Consider the following 25,647-nt stretch of genomic DNA (forward strand, 5'->3'; position numbering starts at 1 on the left):
ATCTTTGAATTCTTTGAGTTATATGAAGTTGAAGTTGAAGTGGTGATATTATGTAAAACATCTTGTAGAAACCTTTAACCTTCGTTTAAACCAGTAAATTATGATTTTCTCCTGCAGCTTTAACAGCAGCAGGTCCTTTAATGTGTTTCAATGTATTTTAAAACAGGAAGTGATGCTGCTGTTTCATCACTTCCTGTTCTGACCTCAGCTCACATGATCAACCTGGTTATGGTTTCAACATGAAGCCGACAGAAGGAACTTCTTTTATTTCCTCCCAGCAGCAGCAGCTTCCACAAACGGACACAGAAAGCGAAGAAGTTCTGATATGAATTTCCAGAACAGATCATCTAAAGCAGACGTCACTAATTTATGTTGATTAAATGTTTTCCTGAGGTACTTTTAATTCATAAAGTTTAACTGAGTTCAGGTTTACTTCTCCTGAATTTGTTCACTCTTGTCTACACTAATATTTATGTATATTTGAAGAAAACAGCTTTTATTTCCTCAGTTTATCTGGATTACAGTAACTTGAGTCTTATTTTAGAATCCGAGTGAGGATTTCAAAATAAAACCCGTTAAATCCCCTCTGGCTGTTTGTCTTTAAAGGATCCGTTCAGCAGTTTTTATTTCTGCTGTTTTCTTCTCATGAGGCGTCGAGTCTTCAGTTTTTTAACTGAATAATAATCTGAAGGATAATCTGAATAATAATCTGCATAATAATCTGCATAAAAATCTGAATGATAATCTGAATAATAATCTTAATAATAATCTTAATAATAATCTGCATAACAATCTGTATAATAATCTGAATAACAATCTGCATATTAATCTGAATAACCTGAATAATAATCTGCATATTAATCTGAATAATAATCTGAATAACCTGAATAATAATCTGAATAATCATAACAATCTGAATGATAATCTGCAGCCGCTCAGATTCAACTAAACAGGATTAAAGACCAGCAAAAAACACAACATTAATGAAAAAATTAACGAGTTTGTTCAACAGTTTACTGCTATTTCTATTACAGCTGATATTTATAAAATGTTTAATACTTATTTTTACATAAAGTTGTTTCCTATAAAGGTTTTGTAAGATGTTAATTTTAAATATTGATTACATTCAGATAAATTTGGACTTCAATCCTTATTATTATTTATAGGTTTTTTAATCCATATGATTTATTTTACTTTGATAAAAGCATCTCATAAATAACACCGAAGGAAACAATAATGACTGTTTTTATATTAATTATCTATGTAATATTTTTACTTTACTCAGATAATAATGAATAAATACGAATTAAATAATGTCACATGATAACTAATAAATATGAAATAAATAATTTCAGATAAAAGTTAATAAATATGACATAATTTTTGATAATTACTAAATATGAATTACTAAATATGAAATAAATAATTTCAGATAATAATTAGCAAATCTGAAATAAAAAAATTAGGATAATCATTGATAAATATGAAATACATAATTTCACATAATAATTAATAAATATAAAATAAATAATTTCAGATAATAATTAGTAAATCTGAAATAAATAACTTCAGATAATTTCCAGTAAATCACACAAAAAAGTATTAATTTATAGATTAACTATTAAAAACTGGATGAAACAAAATAATGTCAGGATTTTAAATAATCTGCATTTTTTTCACAAATAATAATTTATTCTTTTACATTTTACGCTAATATTCAATTTAAAAAAAAACAACCTGTATTTAAATCAGCAAAAATATAGTAAAATATAAATATTTTAGAGATGTATGCTGTTATTTTAAATAAATAATGCATAGTAAAGACTGGAAAATTATGAATTATTTTTAAAAATAGGTATTGTACAGATTTTTCCTGTTTTGTGAAATTACTTTTTGTTTTTAAAAATTAAAATTATGCCCCTCTTGCTGGCAAATTTTCTTATTTTGTACAGGATTTTCTTTTACTGACTTTTTACTAAAAACAAAACCTTAAAAAACAAACATTTTTTCATTATTTTTAAATGTAAATTTTTTTTCTTTAACAATTTTCTGTTAAACCACAGATAATTTGTAAAATCAGAGAAATTAATTATTAATGTACAAACTGACCATTAAAAAACAGGATAAAACTACAAATAACATCAAAAATCTGTATTTTACAAATTTCTGCAAATCTGATTATTTTACTATATATTTTTAATTATTTTATTTTCAAATTATATTTGCTGTTACTTTCAGTTTTTGAACATCATAGTTTTTTCCTTCCTACTGGGTTTTCAGAAATTTTTTTAATGACTTTTTAAAAATAAAATTAAAAAAAACAGAATGACTGTAATAAAAACAGTAAAAATGCTGACTGTAAAACTTTTTTTTTTTTTAAAGAAAACAGTTTTTAACTGGACTGTTTTTAATTATTTACTGAGACTTCACAGATTTTCCAGTTTTTTTTAATCACAGAAAAATACATAAATTAATTTATTGTAAATAGAATTAGTTCTTTTATAATAAAAGGACCAAAAAAATTACAGTTTAACTGTTTTAAAGTCAGAAAAAAAAATCCTTATTTTACAGATAAATGCTGTCATTTCTACAGGTTTTACAATTTTTTAAATATTACATTATTTCACCATTTTAAAAGTATTTTTCACTGATTAACACGTTTAGTTTTACAGATTTAATTTTATGGATTCAGTTTAAGAGGTTTGTTTTTACAGATTTATTTTCATAAATTTGTTTTTATACAATTATTTTTTTACAGATTTATTTTTACAGATTTATTTTTACAAGTTTTGTCTTGCAAGTCTAATTTTATATATTTAATTTTACAGATGTATTTTTATGGGTTTAGTTTTACAGGTTTAATTTAACTGATTAATTTTTCCAGCTTCATTTTGTATATATTTAACAGATTTATATTTGCAAGTTTATTTTTTTATATTTAACATATTTATTTTTCCAGTGAACATCTCCAGAGCCTCCAACAGCAGCAGCAGCTCTTCTGTCCTGGTTCTTCTTCAGGTAAATCCTCTCAGTAACTGACCTCCTTCATCATTTATTACTTCCAACTTCATCTTTGAACTTTTTATTCATGAGGTTCACAGAATAAAACCACATTTTAGAATCTTTAAAAAATTACAGCTTTAGACTCAGACTTCAGACAGAAATAGTTCTTCTTTTGCACAGCAAAGATAAAACATGTATGTTCCAGACAACATAGGACACATTCTGTACATGTAGAAACACCGGAACCGGAACCGGGTCCTGACAGCGGAACCGAACCTCTGCAGAACACAAAGGGAACGTTTGGTTTGGATTCAAGTGAAAAACAAATGTCAGTAAACAGAAATCCTCTGAAAGAGACGGAACCGGAGGAGAACCGGGTCCTTTTAGACCTGAACCGGGTCTTGTTAGACCTGAACCGGGTCCTGCTGGTCCTGTCAGACCTGAACTGGGTCCTGTTAGACCTGAACCGGGTCCTGCAGGTCCTGTCAGACCTGAACTGGGTCCTGTCAGACCTGAACCGGGTCCTGCAGGTCCAGACAGACCTGAACTGGGTCCTGCAGGTCCTATCAGACCTGAACCGGGTATTAGACCTGAACCGGGTCCTGCAGGTCCTGTCAGAACTGAACCGGGTCCTGCTGGTCCTGTCAGACCTGAACTGGGTCCTGTCAGACCTGAACTGGGTCCTGTCAGACCTGAACTGGGTCCTGCTGGTCCTGTCAGACCTGAACCGGGTCTGTTCCGTCCAGCTGAGGGTTCTGGAGGCACCGAGGAGTTAAACTCTGTCCAACAGAGAATCCTTTCCAGAGTCTCTCAGGCGGTTTCCTGCAACTTCAGCTCCTCCGGTCCGGTACCGGTACCGGGCTGCGGAGGCTCCTGGTTCTGGCTCTCTATGGAGGACTCGGACCCGGTGCTCTCCCCGGACAGCAGCCTGGTGACCCGGAGGTCCGCCTTCAGGGTCTGCACGTCGTTGCCGATGCTCAGCTCGCCCAGGTCGCTGATGATCTGGGTCAGCTCCGGTTTCCCGGTGCCGGTACCGTCCTGCTCCGTGTCCAGGACGTCCTCGCACTCGAAGTGCATGGCCTTCTCCTCCTCCTCCTCCCCCACGGAGTCCTCGGTGATGGAGCCCAGCTTCGGGGCGCTGCGGCTCCGCTCCACCGGCGGCTTGTAGCAGCACTGCCCGTTCAGCAGCTTCCGGAGCGGCACCAGCGGGACGCTCCGGTCCCCGACCAGCTGCTGCTGCTGGTGCCGGGCGTCGTCCCGCCGCTTCAGCCGCTTGAACTCGGCCAGCGCCGTGGCGGAGGTCTGGTAGAGCAGCAGCGCCATGGCCTTCGCCTTCTCCGGCTTGGACACGAGCACCGCGTGGCAGCGCAGCATCACGGCTTTGTGCTTCATCTCGTGTCGGTAAATCCACGCGAAGATCCGGGGCAGCCGCGGGTCGGCCACGCAGTAGGTGACCCGGTGCAGCAGGTACAGGTGTCCGGGCCGCCGGGCCTTGTCGTCCAGGTGCACCATGCGGATGCCCTGCGAGCTGACCGTCAGCCGCATCTTGGTTCCGTTCTTGCCCATCTCGCTCTTGCCCCAGATCTTGCTCACCGCCACGTCCGTGCAGCCGTCCCCCTTGGACTGGATGGTGGTGGCGTTGCCCAGGTACAGCACCGTGTAGGTGGGGTCCTCGCTGGTGATCTTCACCTTTTTCCGCTTGGACTTGAACATGCTGCCCACCCGGTTCAGGGCGCTCTCCGGGCACGACTTGGCGAAGGAGGTGAGCGCGGAGTAGTGGAGGCTCACGGCGTAGCCCTTCTGCTTGGCCCGCTGGTCCTCCTCGATCAGCTCGAACTTGTTCTTCTTCCACGGCAGCATTTTAGGTCGGAGAGACACGCACGGACTGAGGCTAACGGGTTCCGGAGGCTTCGGTCATGTGAGAGCAGCTCGGACAGAACCGGAGTGCAGGAGTCGGTCCGGGTTCTGGTCCCGCATCCTGCTGGAGAACTAGAGTCTGTGAGCGGCTGGAGGCGGACTGAGGATCCGACAGCCGCCGCGCCGCTTAAATATAGGAAGAAACTATTCAGCGGCCAGAGGGGAGGTGGACCGAACCAAGTCAGAACATCACCGTAGAAAGGTTCCAGACGACAGCAGCTGATAAATACCGAGAAATAACTCAATATTATGACTATTAAAAAAAAATAAAAAAATACAGACAACAGGAAGCCAGGTTTACTAAAAATAATTTCATTTTTTTGGTAAATTAATTTATCTATCTAGTCAGGTTAATCTGCATGTTTAATACTTTTTAATACTTATTGTTAGATAAAGTTTTTTTCTATATAATTTTTGTAGGATTTAAATTTTTAATATTGATTATATTCAGATAAAGTTGGATTTTATATGAATTTATAGGGTTTTTAATCCGTATTACATTTACTTTGGTAAATTCACACCATAAATAACGAGGGCCTCAATAATGCCTGTTTTCTATTAATTAATCTATTTGCTACTAACTAGTCTGCTTTAATGTTCATCATATTCAGGTAAAACTAATATTTATAAAGTGTTTAATACTGTTTAATATGTATTATAGTTAGATAAAGTTGGATTTTATGTTCATTTTTGTAGGATTTTAAGTTTTAACATTGATTATATCCAGGTAAAGTTGAATTTTCTATGAATTTACAGGGTTTTTAATCCTTATTATTAAATTTACCCAGGTAAATTTACACCATAAATAACACTGAGGACAGCTATAATGACTGTTTTCTATTAATTTATCTATTTAATCAAGTTAGTCTGCATGTTTAACACTGTTTAATTCTTATTATAGTTAGATAAAGTTGTGTTTTATGCAGTTTTTGTAGGATTTTAGTTTTTAGGATTGATTATATTCAGATAAAGTTGGATTTTATACAATTTTATAGGGTTTTTAATCCGTATTGTTTAATTCACACCATAAATAACACCGAAGCCACCAATAATGACTGTTTTCTATTAATTAATCTATTTACTATTAACTAGTCTGCTTTAATGTTCACCATGTTCAGGTAAAACTGATATTTATAAAGTGTTTAATACTGTTTAATATGTTTCATAGTTAGATAAAGTTATATTTTCCATATTTTATGTTGGATTTTAATTTTTAATATTGATTATATTCAGGTAAAGTTGTATATTACACAAATTTATAGGGTTTTAATCCGTATTATTTAATTTCCTGAGGTAAATTCACACCATAAATAACACTGCAGGTTCTTAACCTCAATATTTAAACATTTTAGGTTATTTTCTGAAGTTAATTTTTATTTTTTATTTTTTTTACTGGAAAGCACATTGGCTCAACAGTGATGTTTTTAATCTAATATATAAATGCTGTGACCTAGAAAGCAGAATAATCTTTTAGTTTAAGCATGAATGGGAACAAAGTTTTACTGTTAAAGTGACAGAAACAGACAAGAGCAGAAGTGAAATATTTCCATGTGAGTTCTTCAGGTGGAAGCAGGTGAATCTGTGTGCTGCTGCCATCTGCTGGTTCTAGGCAGAAATACGTTTGTTTGTGTGATAGTGGAACAGTAAAATAAAAATAAAATAAATATTGCACATTTAAAAAGTAAAAAGGAAAGCTTGCTTAAAGGGGATCCTTGGATTTTTATGGTTTTTATGTATGTTTTTGTTGGGTCACAATTTCAGATTGATCTTTATAATTAATGATACTGCAGAGTCTTAAAATTGTATTTCACATAATTTTTTGTTGGGTTTTAATCCTTAATATTTATTACATTCAAATAAAATTGTATTTTATTTACTATCTTTAAAGGTTTTAAATGCTTATTATTTATTTTTATCAATTGAAGTCAGATTTTAAAGACATTTTTGTAAGATATTAATCCTTAATATTTATCATAATCAGATAAAGTTGTAATTTATTTAATATTTTTAAAAAGTTTTAATTCTTGTAATTTATTATTTTCAGTTGAAGTCAGATTTTAAATACATTTTTGTAGGGTTTTCATCCTTAATATTCATTATAGGTCGGTAAAACTGTATTTTATATAATATTTTGTAGGATTTTAATCCTTAATATTTATTAGTCAGATAAAGTTGTATTTTATATAATATCTTTAAAGATTTCAATCCTTATTATTTATTGTTATCAAGTGAAATTAGATTTTAAATACACTTTTGTAGGGTTATAATCATTAATATTTATTGCAGTCAGATAAAGTAGCATTTTATTTAATATTTTGAAAGGTTTTAATCCTTATTATCTATTATTTTCAGATAAATTTATATTTTAAATACATTTTTATAGGATTTTAATCCTTAATATTTATTACAGTCAGATAAAGTTGTATTTTATTTAATACATTTAAAGGTTTCTATGCTAATTGTTTATTATTGTCAGGTAAAGTTAGATTTTAAACAAATTTTTTGCAAGATTTTAATTCTTAATATTTATCATAGTCAGGTAAAGATGCATTTTATGTAATTTTGTAGAATTTTTATCTGTAATAGTTTAATTATTCAGGTAAAGCAACACCATAAATCACGTCACTGTGGGGTCAAAACCTCAATATTTAGGTTTATTCGATTTTTATTTTTCTAGTGGAAAACATTTTGACTGTTGTTTCAAACGTTATGCATAAATTACAGTTAGTTGACTTGATGACTTTATTTTGAAAATAAAGGAATAAAAATCGACCAGCTGTGCAGTAGGAACCTTGTTGCTGCTCTCCTAGTTTCTTCAGGACACATTTAATCGGCCCGGAATTTACCACGCCTACATTAACATCTATACCTACAATAAAATCAATTAATAACGTAGGTTTTATTACATAAAATATTATTTTTAATATACTTTTTAAATTAAACTTCAATTTATCTTTATTTTATCCGTAATTTCCAGCGTTGCTCTGACGTAACTTCCGGATACTTGACTCAGTTTTTTTCCACTTCCGGTTTTTCCGACAACAAGCTGCGCACATGTAGCGCAGCAGTTAGCGGCAGATTGGAGTCAGGAGCGTCTGACTTTATATCGGCACGGTGTCTGGAGACAGTTTGAGGTTTTATATTCTGTGAAATTTCAGTAGAATCCGTAAAAAATGGGCAAGAAGAAGACAGGACTCGGCAGAGCGCTGATCAAGGAACGACTCCAGTCTGGTCGAGGGAAGCCGAGAGGAGACACCTGGGTGAGAAGAGCTCATTTAAATACGATTTGTGCATATTTATACAGATATTTATACAATATTAGTGTTAACAAAGTGACTAGAGCCTCGTTTAACCTGGCCGTAAACTCCTCTACTGCACCCAGAGGTCAGGAGAACCGCTGAGAAGTTTCAGCTGCGCCAAACTCCGTTAAGAAAATCACATTTTATTCCTGCTTTTCCTTTCAGCAGCGGGAATTCATAATTTTAAACTATATTCGCAGTAAGTAAGTCACTGAGGTAAATTCGGCATCAACAGAAATGATCCAGGAATCAGTCAGTGTCTAGTTCTTATAGCAAAGAGCTTCACTACAGTCAGATTAAGGAGTTACCAAGTTTATAAAGTCAGAAAATTAATTCCTAGACCTGTTAGATCACCTTGGTAACCTGGTCTGGATCAAGTTCTGGATGGATTCATGTATCTGCTAAAATACAGTCTTTGGTAGACATTTCTACAACTGTTGAGGCTCTAACATCAGGAACATCTGATGGGTTAAAGTTCGACCAGAAAAGGTTCCAGTTTTTAGATGTTTAGACTAAATGTTGATGTGGACTCATTGGTAGGAACCAGAACCTGGAGTTCATAGAGGTCTAGATGTTCATAAAGGTCTAGATATTGGTGTTCATAGAGGTCTAGATGTTCATAGAGGTCTAGATGTTCGTAGAGGTCTAGATGTTCGTAGAGGTCTAGATGTTCATAGAGGTCTAGATGTTGGTGTTCACAGAGGTCTAGATGTTCATAGAGGTCTAGATGTTGGTGTTCATAGAGGTCTAGATGTTCATAGAGGTCTAGATGTTGGTATTCATGAATTTTGATGTTTAAATGATTAAAGTTTAAAGATCTCTAAAGCACAGCCTTGTGTAGCATGAAGTAAGTTGAACACATCAATGTTTGCTCTTCATTATCTTTCTTTACTAAAAAACCACTCTCACACAAAACTGGTTATCATTCATTCAGTCGATCCAGATTTTCTTAATCTAGATATTATTGAGTTCATATAAAAGGAGCAGTGTGTCCAAACATTAACAGGCAGATAAACTATAATTATTAACCAAGATGAGGAGTTTAAAATATAACTCAGTCTGAAAACAGCACAGTCTAAATCACTGAGAGAGTTAATATTCTTTTCTCCGTCCCTCTAGAAGCTGCTTAGTTTGTTGTTTTCATACCAAGATTCACTTTAGTTAACATCTGGCAGAATTACAGATGTAATCATGAGGCCCACAAAGAAAGACACATTCATCAAATGTAAAAAATAATCAGGTAATAAAAATAAAACTTCTTTCATGGTGATGTAAGTAGTGTTTAATGGTCTTTGGAGTTAAAAGTACAGAATATATCTCTTTTACACCCCACAAGTTGGGTCCTTTTCCACAGTGTAATCTGATCCATTCCAACCCCACAGTGTTTGGAATAACATCCCATCTTCTAGGCATGATATTACAGTTTTTCTCGGTTGTTTTGGTACATTTCTCAAATCATCCTTGACATTTGCAGAACAGGAAATGCATTTCTCAAAACAATTTGTACAAACAGCAAAACACCATGGATTACCTGCAAAAGCCAGTATCTTGCTCAAAATCCTTAATTCATCTCTCAAAAGTAAATATCTGTCAGTGAACATGTCAGTGGCATCAGAAGTGGGTACAGGGCCCATACAAATCCAATATTTATACAATTAGAAACATTAAAATTTAATGAATTGGTAGAATATAACCTCCTCAAAACTATGTATAAAGCTCACCAAAAAGTATTACCAGACAACTTACTAAACAGATTCAAAAAGAGAGAAAGTAGATACAAATTAAGAGGAACTGAAGTTTTGTCAACACCAGAGTTTAGAACAAAACCAAAGGAAAGCTGCATCTCAATTCAAGGAGTTAGTCTGTGGAAAAATCTAGATGAGAAAATTAAAACTTCCAAGTCCATTTTTATTTTTAAGATAAGTCTAAAAGCTTCATTACTGAAAAAATATGACACTGCTGTGTAGCAGCAAACTTGCTTTATGGTTTTGCTGAATTTATTGACAGATGGCTGCGTTCAACAGCATAATTTGACAATGACTTGTCAGTGATTTTATGTTGATAGGCGGCAGACTTTATAAGTATTTTACTTCCTTCTGCCACCCTTTCATTCAAATATTTTTCTTTTTTTGTATATGCATTTATGTTTCATTTGTTTTTGGTGAATGAATGAAATAAACAAAACAAAACAAAAAAAAGAATGACAAGTCATTGTGTCATTGTGTGGATCAGACAATCCAGTTGCTTAGTCATGTTGTCATTATAACAGTGTTCTCTGGAGGGATGTTCTGATGTAAACTACGACTAAAGTTTTGATGACATAGTAAATTGTAAGTTACACCTTAGTTTATGTGGGAGATTGATTGCAAGAGACTGGACAAGATTCACATTTATGCTTTTACTGTTTGTGTTGTAATTTGTTGAGAGACCACGTCATTGTGATACAGAAAGGAAAACAGCTGCATAGCACAAAGAAAAAACAAAAAAACAGAAGTAGAAATGTGAACATAGGACAATCTACCCAGAGAAAACTGTACATGCAGCTGTAGGAATTCCAGTTCAGTCTTCCTACACCTCTTGACATTTCTGTCTGTTGGGACACAAATTCTCATCCTCATCATGAAAATCTTCTCCTCTTTGAGTGATTTCACGCATTTCCCTTCTTAGAGAAAGTCAAGATTCACCTGGGAGCAATTTACCAATTCAGAACAGATTTTGAAAAAAGTCTAATGGAAATGAATAGAAATATCCTTGACATATTCTGACAACTTGTTCAACCTTTTTGCACGTAAAGACTTATGTGATGAACTAATGCCTAAATGTTGTGGGGGGTGAGACTATTCAACAGAAACCCATTAGAATGCATTTAGATCAACAAGACAGAAGCAGCTGATAATGTAGGAAACAGCAGAGAATTGTACATAATCATTTGCATGGATGAACCAAAGCATTTGCAACTGGTTCAAAGAAATGAGAAACTGGTATTTTGATGTGCACAAGTGACACAATGATGTGAAGATTGAACAAGTAGTTTTGAGAATTTCAATTCTGATCTGAGAAATGTACCAAAGTGACTGAGAAAAACTGTAAGATTTTCCTAACTGGAATTCTGATGGGATGGCTGCTTTTATTCCTTCAGTATCAAGAGAAAGAAAGACCCGACCGGCTCTACGGGCAGCAATAAAAGGCTCTGCTATTGGTCAGTGTTCATGTCCGTCCTACATTTCTGCTCTCCCATTGGTTCCCTCGTCTGGACCAGCTGTATCCTCCTCTACCTCCTCTTCCTCCTCAGACCAAACATAAAAACATCATTCAAGCAGAGAATTTATTGCAAATCTCTTGAGGTCAACAATCGTTCTGTGAAACTTCAGTGTTTATTTAGTTTTACTTTCAGGATTTTGTCGCTCTTTAAGGTTTATAGTATAAAAAGAGGCTTTAAAATCACTTTCAGCTGTAAAACTCAGAACACTGATCTTCAGGAATGATGAGGATATTTTCCAAGAGAACTGACTGGTCAGTAAAAGATGATTTAATACGCTGTTTTCTGGAACATCATCATCCGTTCCCATGGTGATCTAGTCCTGAAGTTCCCTCAATCGCCTCCTGGTTTAGACGTCAGGTTGAGGGTTTTACTGCTGCTGTGTTTGGATGATCGTTGGGATATAAATCCACCTCATATATCAGCTATTCAGAGAGAGATACTTCATCCTGCAGTTTTTTTTTCTACATAAACTCACTGGTTGTTGCTGGTGTTTGTTTTCAGCTCCACACCAGCGAACTGAACGACGGCTACGACTGGGGTCGACTGAACCTGCAGTCGGTGACGGAACAGAGCTCCATGGACGACTTCCTGGCCACCGCTGAGCTGGCAGGAACAGAGTTTGTTGCAGGTAAATATTAGATGTTAAAACAGATTCTTGGTGTTGGATTGAAGCACAAACAGGTTCTGACTTCAGCTGGTTCTGGTTTAGATAATTTCAAGCCTGTTTTAGAGAGTTTCAGTCTTTATTCGGACACAAATCTGAGGTTTGAGCAGCAAACTATGAGACTACAACAATCCTTTTTTAATCATTTTTGAAATATTTCATAAATATTTTACATTTTAAAGAGACAAAGATCGGATTAATCTTTTATTTCATCAAACCTGAATCACTGCAGCAGGCTTTTTATCTGCTTGAACCGAACATCTATGGATCAGAGGAAGATTGTACAGAACTGAGTTACCAGGATTTTGACCAAGAAAAAAGATCACAACTCATTTTTTCCTCTTTAAACTGGTTCCCAGCATGTTTTATGATTGGGGTCATCCAGACAACTTCATGTTTTCCATGAAAACTCCCACTTTTATTCATGTGCTAACATAACTGCACAAGGGTTTTCTAATCATGAGTTAGTCTTTCAACACCATTAGCTAACACAATGTAGCATTAGAACACAGGATTGATGGTTGCTGGAAATGTTCCTCTGTACCTCTATGGAGATATTCCATTAAAAATCAGCTGTTTCCAGCTACAATAGTCATTTACCACATTAACAATGTCTACACTGGATTTATCATTCATTTCATGTTATCGTCATTGAAAAAAAAAAGATTTTCTTACAAAAATAAGGACGTTTCTTCGTGAGCCCAAACTTTTGAACGGTAGTGTATAAATCTATCATATATAGGATTATTTTTTTGAATTTACTTTGTCTTATTTATACTCTATTTTGATCCTGTTTTAAAAATATAGCACTAATACAAATGTGTGAGAGAAACGTTTTTAAATTGATAATAAAAATCTTCTTTTGTAATTTATGACAGATTTCTATCATTTGTCTGTTTCATTTTGCTGCTTTATGTTGCACTTATTGTATGTTGGATATTTAAAACTCCAACATTATTATTATTAGTAGCATTATATAAGGAAACTGATGTTTAGTTTTGGGCTGCATGTTGTGGCCAAAAATTCCAAATTATTTTAATTTATGCATTACACAAATTATTTCAAATTGAATACAGATGTCGTAATTAATCCTTAATCTGTCAGATTTAGTGTTTTACTGTAATTCTTGCCAGGTTGTCATAGTAGATGAGAAATTGTTCTCAACGGATTTTACTTGGTAAAATAAAGAATAAAATAAATGTATGCAGCTTCTTTGAATCCGTCTACTCTGCTTCTAAAATATGAACCCATCAGAGGAAATTTTTTCTGTGTTCTGGAGAGAGAAGCAGCTTTGAGGAACCTTCAGTACATTCTGCTGCTGGTTCTGACTCTTTAGTTTCTTCTGTGTTTTTTAGAGAAACTCAACATCCAGTTTGTTCCGGCTGAAGCTCGAGCCGGTTTGTTAACCGCCGAGGAGAAAATCAGGCTGAAGAAGCTGCATGAAGAGAACAAACACTTCCTCAGGATTCCTCGACGGTGAGTTCAACACTTCTGGTTAATTTAACAGCAAGATGTTGGTGTTCATAGAGGTCTAGATGTTCATAGAGGTCTAGATGTTCATAGAGGTCTAGATGTTGGTGTTCATAGAGGTCTAGATGTTCATAGAGGTCTAGATGTTCATAGAGGTCTAGATGTTCATAGAGGTCTAGATGTTGGTGTTCATAGAGGTCTAGATGTTCATAGAGGTCTAGATGTTCATAAAGGTCTAGATGTTCATAAAGGTCTAGATTTTCATAGAGGTCTAGATGTTGGTGTTTATGGAGATCTAGATGTTCATAGAGGTCTAGATATTGGTTAATTTAACATCATTAAAGTGAACTTTTTATTCCTAAACGTCTTTGTTGTCTCCAGACCTCACTGGGATGAAAGTACGAGTCCAGAGGATCTGCAGCAGGCTGAGAAGGACAGTTTCCTGGAGTGGAGGCGAGAGCTGGCCCAGTACGTTACATTATCTGGTGTTTTTATTGGTTCATGTTAAATAACTCAAATGTTTGGTGCACAGTCAGGACTTCTAATCTTCTAACATGTGACTTATTATCAGTGTCAGTGATCTAACTCTAAATGTTGTTTCCAGACTGGAGGAGGAACAGAAGTTAATTCTGACCCCGTTTGAGAGGAACTTGGAGTTCTGGAGACAACTGTGGAGAGTCATCGAGAGAAGGTAAAAAAAACTAAAAATAAAATCTGTTCTGAGAGTTAATATCTGGGTCAGTTCAGGCAGAATTCAGGAAATATGTTTTTGCACTGACTCAGATTTTCTTCTTCAGTCTTTATAAAAGTGTTTAATGGGGCCAAAAACAAAGTTGAAAGTGAAGACATTCTGGCTGAATTACAAGAAGGGCTGGACACGTTACTGTCATGTTAACGTATCAATTCATTAACACTGATAATCATTTTATCGTGCGTTAACGCAGTTTTTAAAAATTATTATTTTAACGGATTGATATTGTTGTTGATGTTTCAATGTTTATTGTTCAGTTTCAGATTTACCTAATGTCCGTGAACGTGCCATGTTTAGTTAGATCACTTCTGATTGGCTGAGAGTCAACAGTAGTGTGTGTGTTGCTCCGTGTCGATGTGTGTGTTGACCGAGAGAGAGCTGGGAACGGCGGCTAATTCTGGAGCTAAGTTATGGGGTTTTTCTAGTTATTCTGGCGTTGGCTACGGTCCACAGTAGCCTGTGTGAAGGTTCAATAAACCAGCAGAGAACCAGATAAAGTCTCACTCATTCATCACAGAGGGACGTCATCATGTCTCACCCAAACTAACAGTGGAGGGAGGCTTCAGCAGACTGGCTGCATTCAGCGTATGGGAGAAATAGAGGTAAACTAAAACAAAACAAGCCAACAGCCGCAGAGAAGTAGTTAGCTATAGACTGCATTCTGATTAGTATCGTCAAAGATGTGGGTCGGAGGATCAATGAATGGCGGCATGTTGATGCGCCTCAACCTGCATCACTAGAAGGTTTTTTGTGTTTGACGACATAAACCAGAGTCCCCGATGCAGAGTTCGAGTCCGACCCACGGCCTTTTGCTCTTCTCCCCATGATTCCTGTCACTCTCCACTGTCCCATATAATAAAGCCTAAAAAGGCCAAATAGAAGTCCAAACATGGACTTCACAGACTAAAAAGTCTTCTGCAGTCAGTCCCAGCTGTGGACTTTTTCACCTCACTAACAGGGACAGCTGCTACTGAACATAGACTGTTTCTGCTGCTCCCTGATGAAAGAAAGATGTTTCTGCTGGTACCAGAGAAAAAATAAGAATACAGACGTATAAATGTTAACTTGCTGTTGCTGGGAAGGTTCCTGTTATAATGTTATGATCGTGGCTCTGGACTCTGAGGGTAACTTGTTTTTCTATTATATAGAACAAACCAGATAAAACGTTTATGCCACTGCAGTGGCAAATAGCTCTGGCTTGATTTGATTACATTAATGTTTAAGTTGAGATTTACAAGAAATGTTTTAACTGCTGCTGTGTGAAGGGAATACTGCTGTTAAAAAGCTCTTTGTTTAAAGTGTTTGCAAACCAAATGTTACTTCATTTTTGTTTATATAGAAGTACTTCAAAAAATAAAAGTGCAGAATACACTACTTTTAAACCCATTATTTAATTTTACGCATGACAGTGCGTTAATCACGATTAATCGCAGAACTTGGAGGTTTTGTGATTAATCGCAATTAAATATTTTAATCGTTGCCAAGCACTAAATTTTACCAATGAAGCTGCTTTCAGGATTCAAGATCTCCAGAAATAAAACTCCAAGAGACATGAAATGTGGTGAGAACAGACAGAATAATGTCATCAGATCAGAACAACTGAATGGATCCAGCAGCAGACACATTTTTAATTGTTAGGCCTTACAAATGGGGAAAAAGTGCAAAAATCTCCAATCCAGGCTGGTAGAATCTGATGTGAGGAAAGAAAAAGTTCTATTTTTTGCTATTTTGACCTGAAATCAGTCCAAAATTACCCATATTTTTTTCCAAAATGTCTCAAAATGGGCCCAGATAACTTTAAACATATCCACAGTTACTAGAAATTGCCTAAAATGTTTTATAATAAATACATATTGGCCCCTTAAAATGGAAAAAAAAACCCTGCTAAATCTCCAATCCATGCTGCTCTAGTGTCTCCATAAAGTTCCTGTAAGTGTATATCTATAGATGGATCCATATTTCTACTGAAATAAAGTCTTTGGTCCACATTTCTCCAACTGCTGAGGCTCTAACATCAGTAGAATCTGATGGGTTAAAGTTTGACCAGACAAGGTTCCAGTTTTTAGATGTTCAGACTAAATGTTGATGTGGACTCACTGGTTGGAACCAGAACCTGGAGTTCATAGAGGTCTAGATGTTCATAGAGGTCTAGATGTTCATAGAGGTCTAGGAGTTCATAGAGGTCTAGGAGTTCATAGAGGTCTAGGAGTTCATAGAGGTCTAGATGTTCATAGAGGTCTAGGAGTTCATAGAGGTCTAGGAGTTCATAGAGGTCTAGGAGTTCATAGAGGTCTAGGAGTTCATAGAGGTCTAGATGTTCATAGAGGTCTAGATGTTCATAGAGGTCTAGGAGTTCATAGAGGTCTAGATGTTCATAGAGGTCTAGGAGTTCATAGAGGTCTAGATGTTCATAGAGGTCTAGGAGTTCATAGAAGTGTAGGAGTTCATAGAGGTCTAGGTGTTCATAGAGGTCTAGATGTTCATAGAGGTCTAGATGTTGGTGTTCATAGAGGTCTAGATGTTTATAGAGGTCTAGATGTTGGCGTTCATAGAGGTCCAATCCATTTCAGTGTCTCTGTTGGATTTCATGCCCAGGTTGTACTTTCTCCTCCTCATAGCTGGAGCTGGATGGAGACAGAACATCAACTATTGGGTCAGTTTACATCAAAATGGACAGAATTCAGGAAATATGATTCTTTTAGGGGAAACGTCCAAAAATTCTGCGCCCTGAAAACAAAAGAAATTCTCAAAATTTTCTGCTTGACTTAGTTCTTGGTCCCAAATACCTTCTGAGACTGAGGAGGAACACTGTGGTCTGAAATGATCCGTCAGTCTTTAATGATTAAAATGTTCTTCATGGTTTTTAAATCTGAGACTTTTTCATTTTTCTTTCAGTGACGTCGTCGTTCAAATCGTCGATGCCAGAAACCCGCTGCTGTTCAGATGTCTGGACCTGGTGAGTTCAGTCCTTCAGTGATGGAAAAATGTGTTCAGTCAGGAAGGAAAAAGTCTTTCTGTATGTTTCTAATGAAATATAATATTAAACATTTGTTCTTAATGTCATTATTGTTAAATTTAGGCAAATAATGAAATACTAGAAAGTGCTTTTCACTGACAGGACAGCTCCACGATTAGTAAAAAAATGTGTATTTGAATTAGGAATGAATCTTTTTAGATGTGATTTTGGTGTTTTTAGTCAGAACTTGAGCTGCTGAGTCTGAGAACATCCAGGAATGGTTCCTTCATGGAGGAAGATCTGTAGAACGTCAGTCAGTTTCTGTTACAGTGAATGAAAGCTGGAAAGTGGGTTTACAATCAATTAATATTTAAATATAAAAGAACAAAATATCAATTAGATATTACAATATTGAGAAAGAAAACCCTTGTACATTTTCATGCTAAACGTGTTTTTCTGAGCAGGTTAGACATTTTTTTGGTCTCAAAACTGTTGGTGTTTCACAGCGTACTGATAAAAGAGAACCCTGAACCCTGAATTTGACATATAAAAAACTCTGAAACTAAAGATTTTTTGCAAATTAAAAGCCATGCATTCAGAGACTTAAATCCATGGGTGTATTTTTAGTCTGTAGAGGAACGTTTGTTGGAGAAATGAGCTTTGGAAGTTGAGTATTTTCCATGAAAACTGAGTCTTTGCTTCTGTTGGAACGCGTTTATTTGTTCATTTGTAAAAATAATAGTGTACAATCGACCATTACAGATATCTTAGTTATCAGCCAGAAAAAGCAAACACACCAATAAAAGAACTAAAGTGGCATTTACAGAAGTTGATCTTTTATTATTTCATTTATCTTCCTGCCTGTAATCAGCTGGATTTGTGTTCCACCAGGAGTCGTACGTTCGGGAGGTTTCAGCCGATAAGGTGAACATGCTGCTGGTGAACAAAGCTGATCTTCTGACCAGAGAACAGAGGAGAACCTGGGCCACACACTTCCAGAAGGAAGGAATCAGGACGGTTTTCTGGTCGGCTCTGGCTGAGAGCAACAGGCTGGATGCAGAGGAGAAGGTGAGGAGGAGGAGTTTATGTAATATATAGAGAGAGGAGAAGGTGAGGAGGAGGAGTTTTTATATATATATATATATATATATATATATATATATATATATATATACATATATATACACACACACACATATATATATATATATATATATATATATATATATATATATATATATATATATATATATATATATGGAGGGGTTGTAGTTTTTATATAGGGTGGATATAAGACAGTCCTTGTAAAGAGGCAGGTTTCTGGAATGTAAAGAAAGGAAATGAAGATAAGCTTTTATACCTTTATTGTGAAATTGCAACCTGTCAATTAAAGTAAAGAACAGTAGGAATCCAAGGAAAAATGGAAGAATTGTTCAATAACTTGGTAACATAAGTGTGCATACCTCTAAACTAAAACTTAGTTGAATTGCCTTTGGACTTTATTAAAACAGTCAGTATTTGTAGAGGTTAGAGTCAAACAGTTTGGATTCCTTCTCTTCCTTTACTGCAAAAAGTTTCGATTTGATTTAGATTTGGACTCTGGCTGAGCCAATCTAAAACTATGACTTTATTTTGGTAAAGCCGTTCCTTTGTTGGAGGCGTGTTTCTAGTCGTCGTCATGCTAAATGGTGTAATTTCTCTTAACATTAAGTTTTTTAGAAGAAATCTGAAGTTATTTGTGTCGCATTTACCCGATATGTGGAGCTTTTTGTTATTAAAGCTTCAGTTCAAGATAAAGAATAGCAGCCACATAGCATGATGATGCTGCTGCCGCCATGCTTCCCCATGCAGATGGTGATTTTGGTGAAGTGTTTAATGGCCATTTATTTGGTATTTCGGCCAAAAAAATGTAACTTTGGTCTCATCAGACCATCATAATTTAGCATTGTTTTAGGAAATTGGATGCATTTTTGCCAACTTAAGCCAGGCTTGGATGCATTTTTTTTTGTTTGTTTGGGTGTTTTTTTATATATATATGTTTTTTGGCTAAAAAAGATTTCTGTGTTGCTATCCTACCCCAGAGTCCAGACAGATAAGGGAGTTGAGAGATTGTTGTCATGCTGGAAGGTGAAATTCTTCTTAATCTTATGTTTATTTTTAGCAGAAACTATAAAGTTTTGCCCATTATTTGCAATAATTAATTATTAAAACCCAAGTTCCAGCTAAAGAAAAGCAGCCTCAAAGTTTGATGATGCTGCCGCCACCATGCTTCCCCAGGCAGATGGTGATTTTGGTGGTGTATTTTATCTCCTTTTTTTGGTATTATGGCCAAGAAGTTTGACTTTGGCCTCATCAGACCATCACCATTCTACATTGTTTAAGGAAACTGGATGTATTTTTGCCAACTGAAGCCGATGTTGGGGGTTTTTTTTTGTTTGTTTGTTTGTTTGGGTGTTTTTAAGGAAGTTGAGAGATTGTATTCATGCTGAAAGGTAAAAGTCTTCTTTATTTTAAGTTTGTTTTTGGACAAAAGCCTGAGGGATTTGTGCCGAACCTGTCTGGTGTTTCGAGCTATTCAGTACTATAATAGAATATATAACAGTTCCTGAGATCTTGTTGTTTAGACTCAGATTTAAATGTCTGAAAAACCTGCTGAGAGTGGATCGACTGAATTTTAGTTTTTTTTTTTTTAATATATCAAGGTAAAATGTCACAGATATCTCTCTACATATCCAGTTTATGGCCAAAAAAACCAGGCAGATCATGAATGGTTGAGCAGAAACCTTTTAAAATCTGGTGATTTTAGATGGAATGAACCAATATCAGAATCAAGTCAGAAAAAAATGACACGAGGATGAATCGTGTCTGGAGCTTTTATGACATAGACTTACCATTTACAAAGCTGTATGGACTTTATATAGCCACTGTATTTATTAATACATTCACAGCTGAATGCCATCAGATGGTTCTGAAGATGTTCTTTATTATTCTGAAACTCGTTCAGCCTTTAAAGCGTTTATAACCAGAGTTTATTCTTCAGGGGATGGAAGTGGAGGATCCAGAGTGTGCAGAGAGCGATGCAGAAGAAGTAGAAGAAGGAAAACAACCAGATAATGACGCAGGTGGAGAGGAGGAGGTGAAGGAAGACAGTGATGAAGATGAGGAGGAGGAGGTGATGGTAGAGGAGGAGGACTGGCACACCTGTTCAGAAGGTGAGGAGGAAGCTGCCGGTTCATCCAGTGAATCCTTCCACAACTCCAGCCGCCTGCTGCACAAAGACGAGCTGCTGAACATGTTCAAGGCCGTCCACAGTGGAAGGAGATGTCGAGAAGAACAGCTGACGGTCGGCCTGGTGAGAAGAAACATCTGTTTATCTGTGGAGTTCAGGCTGGGATCAGGACACAATGGGAGCTTTCAGATTCATATTCATATTTGTGTAGAGTGAAAGCATTCATCCTGATTCTTCATCTCCAGTAACTTTATTAAAGTTGTACCTTCATACTGTCAATATTTCCAGAGTTCCAGGAGTCAGCCCAAACTTTTTTTTCTACCAAAGACACAAGATTGCCCCAAGAAGACTTAAAACTGCCACAGATGACATAAAGTCGCCATGAAACGCTGCAAATTCACTTCAAAAAGTTAAATAGACACCACAAACAGATGTGAAACCACCACAGAGTTAAACTTTCCACTAAAAACGCTGCAAAAAAGCATGAAAAGACACAAAATCACAACAAAAACAACCAAATCTGGACAAATTTCCCCCCAAACCTCCTTAGAACCATCTGGTTCTTCATGTCCAGTAACTTCATCAATGATCAGAGTTCTACCTTCATACTGGGGATTTTCCCAGAGTTCCAGGTCCTTGAAGTCCATAGAGGTGGGTCCAGATTTATCACTTTTTAATGGACTTTTCCCATAATTTCTGAGCCTCAGAACTTCATCAGTCCAGCAGATAGACACATGACATTTAGGAGGAGAAACACATCTGAGTTCTGGGGAAAAACTGCAACTAAAATAATGACAAACTGGAAAATTACCACAGAAAGAGACCAAATCACCAAAAAAAAGGACAAAATTACCACAAAACAGGTGAAATTGTGACAAAAACTCAAATTTGGCACAAGAAACATGCAAAATAACCATAAAAACTGCTAAAATTACCACAAAAAGAGCCAAAACTACCTTGAAAGGTTCAAATATGCCAGCAAAAACATGCAAAATCACCCCAAAAAGTAACACAATCACCACAAAAAGTACCAAATTTTCCATGAAAGGGACCAAAACTATCACAAAGCAGGTGAAATTGTGACAAAAACTGAAATTTGGCACTAAAAACCTGCAAAATAAGCACAAAAACTGCCAGAATTACCTCAGAAAGACACAAAATCACCCCAAAATAGCCAAAACTATCCTGTAAGGCTCAAGTATGCCAGGAAAAACATGGAAAATCACCACAAAAACGGCCAAAACTACCACAAAACAGGTGAAATTGCAACAAAAACTAAAATTCAGCCCAAAAAACCAACCAAATAGGACTAACATTCCTTCCTGACCTCCTGAATGGTTCTGAGGAGGTTTGTTTAGACTTGGTTGAGATAATCAGGAATCTATTGATGATGATTTGCTTGTTTTCCAGGATTAAAATGTCTTAGATACTTCTAACAGAATTGAAGTTAAATGTTCCTGCTATTGGATTCAACAGGTCGGGTATCCAAATGTAGGAAAGAGTTCAACCATCAACACTATCTTCAGGAACAAGAAGGTTTCAGTTTCAGCGACTCCTGGACACACCAAGCACTTCCAGGTACAGAAACACTAAACAGCTGGTATCAGGTCACAGATTCCAGCAGAAAGAAGCTGAAAATGCTATTTTTGTCGTCTTTCCTTCAGACTCTGTACGTGGAACCAGGCCTGTGTCTCTGTGACTGTCCTGGTCTGGTGATGCCGTCGTTCGTTTCCACCAAAGCCGAGATGATCTGTTCTGGGATTCTACCCATCGACCAGATGAGGGATCACGTCCCTGCAGTGTCCCTGATATCCTTCACAGAACATAAAGAGTTTAACTGCTAAACCTGGTGTATAATCAGTGTTTTGGTCCTTAATTCACTCGTCACATCTGTCAGACGATCCCTCGACACGTGTTGGAAGGAACATATGGCATCAACATCATCAGACCACGAGAAGACGAAGACCCAGACAGACCTCCGACCTCTGAGGAGCTGCTGATGGCATACGGATGTAAGACAAAAATACTGTTTCTAGAGAGAATAAATAAACTAACCCTACTCCTTCTAACCCTACTAACCCTAGTACTACAAACCCGAACCATACTAATCCCTTAACCCTACTCCTACCAACCTTAATCCTACTCCTATTAGCCCTACTAACCCTTAACCCTACTCCTACTAACCCGACTATCCCTAACCCTCCAAACCCTACTCCTACCAACACTACTCCTACTAACCCTAACCCTACGAACCCTATCCCTGCTCCTACTACCCCTACTTCCACTAACCCTAACTCTACTAACCTACCTCCTACTAAGCCTACAAACCCTAACCCTACTCCTACTAACCCTACCAACCCTACTCTTACTAACCTTACCCTTACTAACCCTACCAACCCTACTCCTACTAACCCTAACGGTCCAGAATGTAATCCAACACCTCTTTTATTTACGTTAATAAAATGCTGCTTTATAGACTCAGTTCTATGTCTTGTTCCTCCACTCTCCAGTGGTTTCTCCCTAATGTATTCTGTAATCTACTGATTTATTGTTTCTGAGTTTGTACAGATCTTTATTTAGCATTAATCTGTTTGGAGACGAGTCGTCTGAAGGTTATTCTTCTGTTTCAGACATGAGAGGCTTCATGACGTCACACGGTCAGCCGGATCAGTCCAGATCAGCTCGGTACATCCTGAAGGACTACGTCAGTGTAAGTTTCACAGTTATGTTGCTTTGTTTTGTACGTCGAGTGAATAATGTTGGACTTAAAACACAAAGCAAGCTCCAGAAACACAAGAGATTTGATTCATTTAATGAAAAATCAGCCAGTTTCTCCCCCTGACCTGACCTCAGAATCCACAACATATTTAGAACATTTGCTGAGGTAACCCTAACCCTACTGGGTAAACTTTAAGGCTCATATCAGCATGCTGATAGGTGGTTGTCAGAACTATTATAGATGATGAAAGGAGCATTTTTGTCTACATGATTCTGGTATCTTCTGTGTTAAAATGATCCTTTCATTGTCTATAATTGTTCTGACATCACACTCCCACCTCTGTGCTTCACTGTCAGGACTATGCATTCACTGTGGTAGTCCTGGTCAGAAGAGACACAAAACAATCACAAATAAACACAAAGTGACCCCAAAAAGACACCAAACCAGCCTTAAAGTTTTACTCAGAAGTCACTTTTTAAAAGTTTTCTCTGGTGAATTATCAGAAACCAGAAACACATCCAGGGAACCAATGATTGTTTCTAGGACTCAAAGTGTTCACACTAGGATACATCCCATAATACTGATGATCACACTAGGATACGTCCCATAATACTGACAGGTGGTTATAGAATCAGTGGTACTGGTCTCTACAGTGTTAAACATGAAGAGGCTCCACCTGGTGGAACACTCAGATACTGCAGCTGATCTACGACACATTTACTGACATCAGGTCCTCATTGGTTCTTATATTCTAATCAGCTAAATTATTGATTCATGATTAACATCCTGATACCAGACCATTTCCCTGATGAAAGTCCAGCACAGTAAATATATTTTTACAGGTCAGTGTGCAGCAATCTCTCAGAAACTGTTGTGTAAAATAGTTTTGTGTTTACTGATGAAGGACAGACTTTTTCTGAATGATTAACTGTTGGTGTTAATGAATGTTCTCTCTCCAGGGGAAGCTCCTTTACTGCCATCCTCCTCCTCACATTAGAGCTGAAGACTTCCAGCCTCAACACAGCAAGTTCCAGAGGAGAGACTTGGACGGCTGCGACCCGAACACAGAACACAGAACCAACAAGAAACAGCAGAAGATCAGGAGAATCGAAAACGTCGTCGACAAGAACTTCTTCCACCAGGTAACGTCCACCTGCTGACTGTTTATTACGGAGTTAAATGCTGGGTGTTGATGGGTTGTTGTGTCTGCAGGAGAACGTCCGGGCGCTGTCCAAAGGAGTGAAGTCTGTGATGGGCTACAGAACCGGCAGTGGTCCGGTCGCTAAGGAGGAACCTGAGGTGATGGTGGGAAAACCCTGGAAGAAACACGGCAACAGGAACAAGAAGGAGAAAGTTCGGAGGATCACTAAACATCTGGACGCCTGATGATGATCCAGAGCTTTAAAATACAAACATTTCAGCTGGAATGGAAACGATAAAGGACAGCTGACTGATTCCAAAGGAACTAATGCTGCTGCAGGTAGATGGAGGAACCTGGTTAGGATCAGAACCTGTCAGATCATTCATCATCTGGAGCAGCAGCTCATGAACTCAACATCCAGGAGGTGTCAAGTATAGAATAAATAAAATATAGATTGTAATACAGTCTTGATTAAACATTAAACATGTTTAGTACGACTTTGATCCACAGACAACAATAAATTCTGTAACTAACCTCAGTTATAGAATAAAATTCATGTTTTCATGTCTGTTATCAGTTTATTGATACATTTCTAAAGAGCAGAAAAGCTTGAAAACACTATACTACTGACTATACTGTTACAAACTGTATTATGACACCACATACTATACTACAACATACTTTACTATGACATGCTATACTATAACATATGTACTACCACATACTTTACTATAACATACTATAATATGACATCACATACTATAATATGACACCGTATACTATACTACAACATACTATACTACGACATACTTTACTACAAGATGCTTAACTACTACATACTCTACTACGGCACCACATACTATACTACAACATACTACTATGACCTAATATACTACAATATACTATAACATACTATACTATGGCATTCTATACTACAACATACTATACCAAGACATACTTTACTACCACATATTTTACTATGACATACTAAACTATGAGACCACATACTACGCTGTGACATACTTTATTACAACATACTGTACTCACATACGATACTACAACATATTATACTATGACATACTCTAATACAACATACTATACTACAACATAGTTTACTATGTCAGACTATACTACAATATATTAAACTATGGCATACTATGCACCACATACTATACGACAACATATGATACTATGACATGCTATACGACGACACTACATACTTTACTACCACATATT

The 25,647-nt window shown here is 36.7% G+C and overlaps 2 protein-coding genes across 2 annotated transcripts; one reads left to right on the forward strand and one right to left on the reverse strand.

The window, feature by feature from the left end:
* Positions 1-3,066: 3,066 nt before the first annotated feature.
* On the reverse strand, positions 3,067-5,020 carry fam43a (family with sequence similarity 43 member A). Its single transcript, XM_035948655.2, has one exon. It carries the CDS (start codon positions 4,861-4,863, stop codon positions 3,814-3,816), a length of 1,050 nt encoding a protein of 349 aa, XP_035804548.1. The 5' UTR covers positions 4,864-5,020; the 3' UTR covers positions 3,067-3,813.
* A 2,910-nt stretch (positions 5,021-7,930) lies between these two features.
* lsg1 (large 60S subunit nuclear export GTPase 1) lies at positions 7,931-24,975 on the forward strand. The gene is made up of 14 exons (XM_023271294.3): positions 7,931-8,180; positions 11,983-12,109; positions 13,501-13,621; positions 13,997-14,083; positions 14,220-14,306; positions 17,262-17,322; positions 18,214-18,390; positions 20,363-20,674; positions 22,028-22,129; positions 22,216-22,359; positions 22,440-22,563; positions 23,182-23,261; positions 24,230-24,412; positions 24,483-24,975. The coding sequence occupies exons 1-14, from the start codon at positions 8,094-8,096 to the stop codon at positions 24,654-24,656; spliced, it is 1,866 nt and encodes a 621-aa protein (XP_023127062.1). The 5' UTR covers positions 7,931-8,093; the 3' UTR covers positions 24,657-24,975.
* The last annotated feature ends 672 nt before the right edge of the window (positions 24,976-25,647 follow it).

The sequence above is a fragment of the Amphiprion ocellaris genome, chromosome 2 (genome assembly GCF_022539595.1).
Source record: "Amphiprion ocellaris isolate individual 3 ecotype Okinawa chromosome 2, ASM2253959v1, whole genome shotgun sequence".
NCBI lineage: Eukaryota > Metazoa > Chordata > Actinopteri > Pomacentridae > Amphiprion > Amphiprion ocellaris.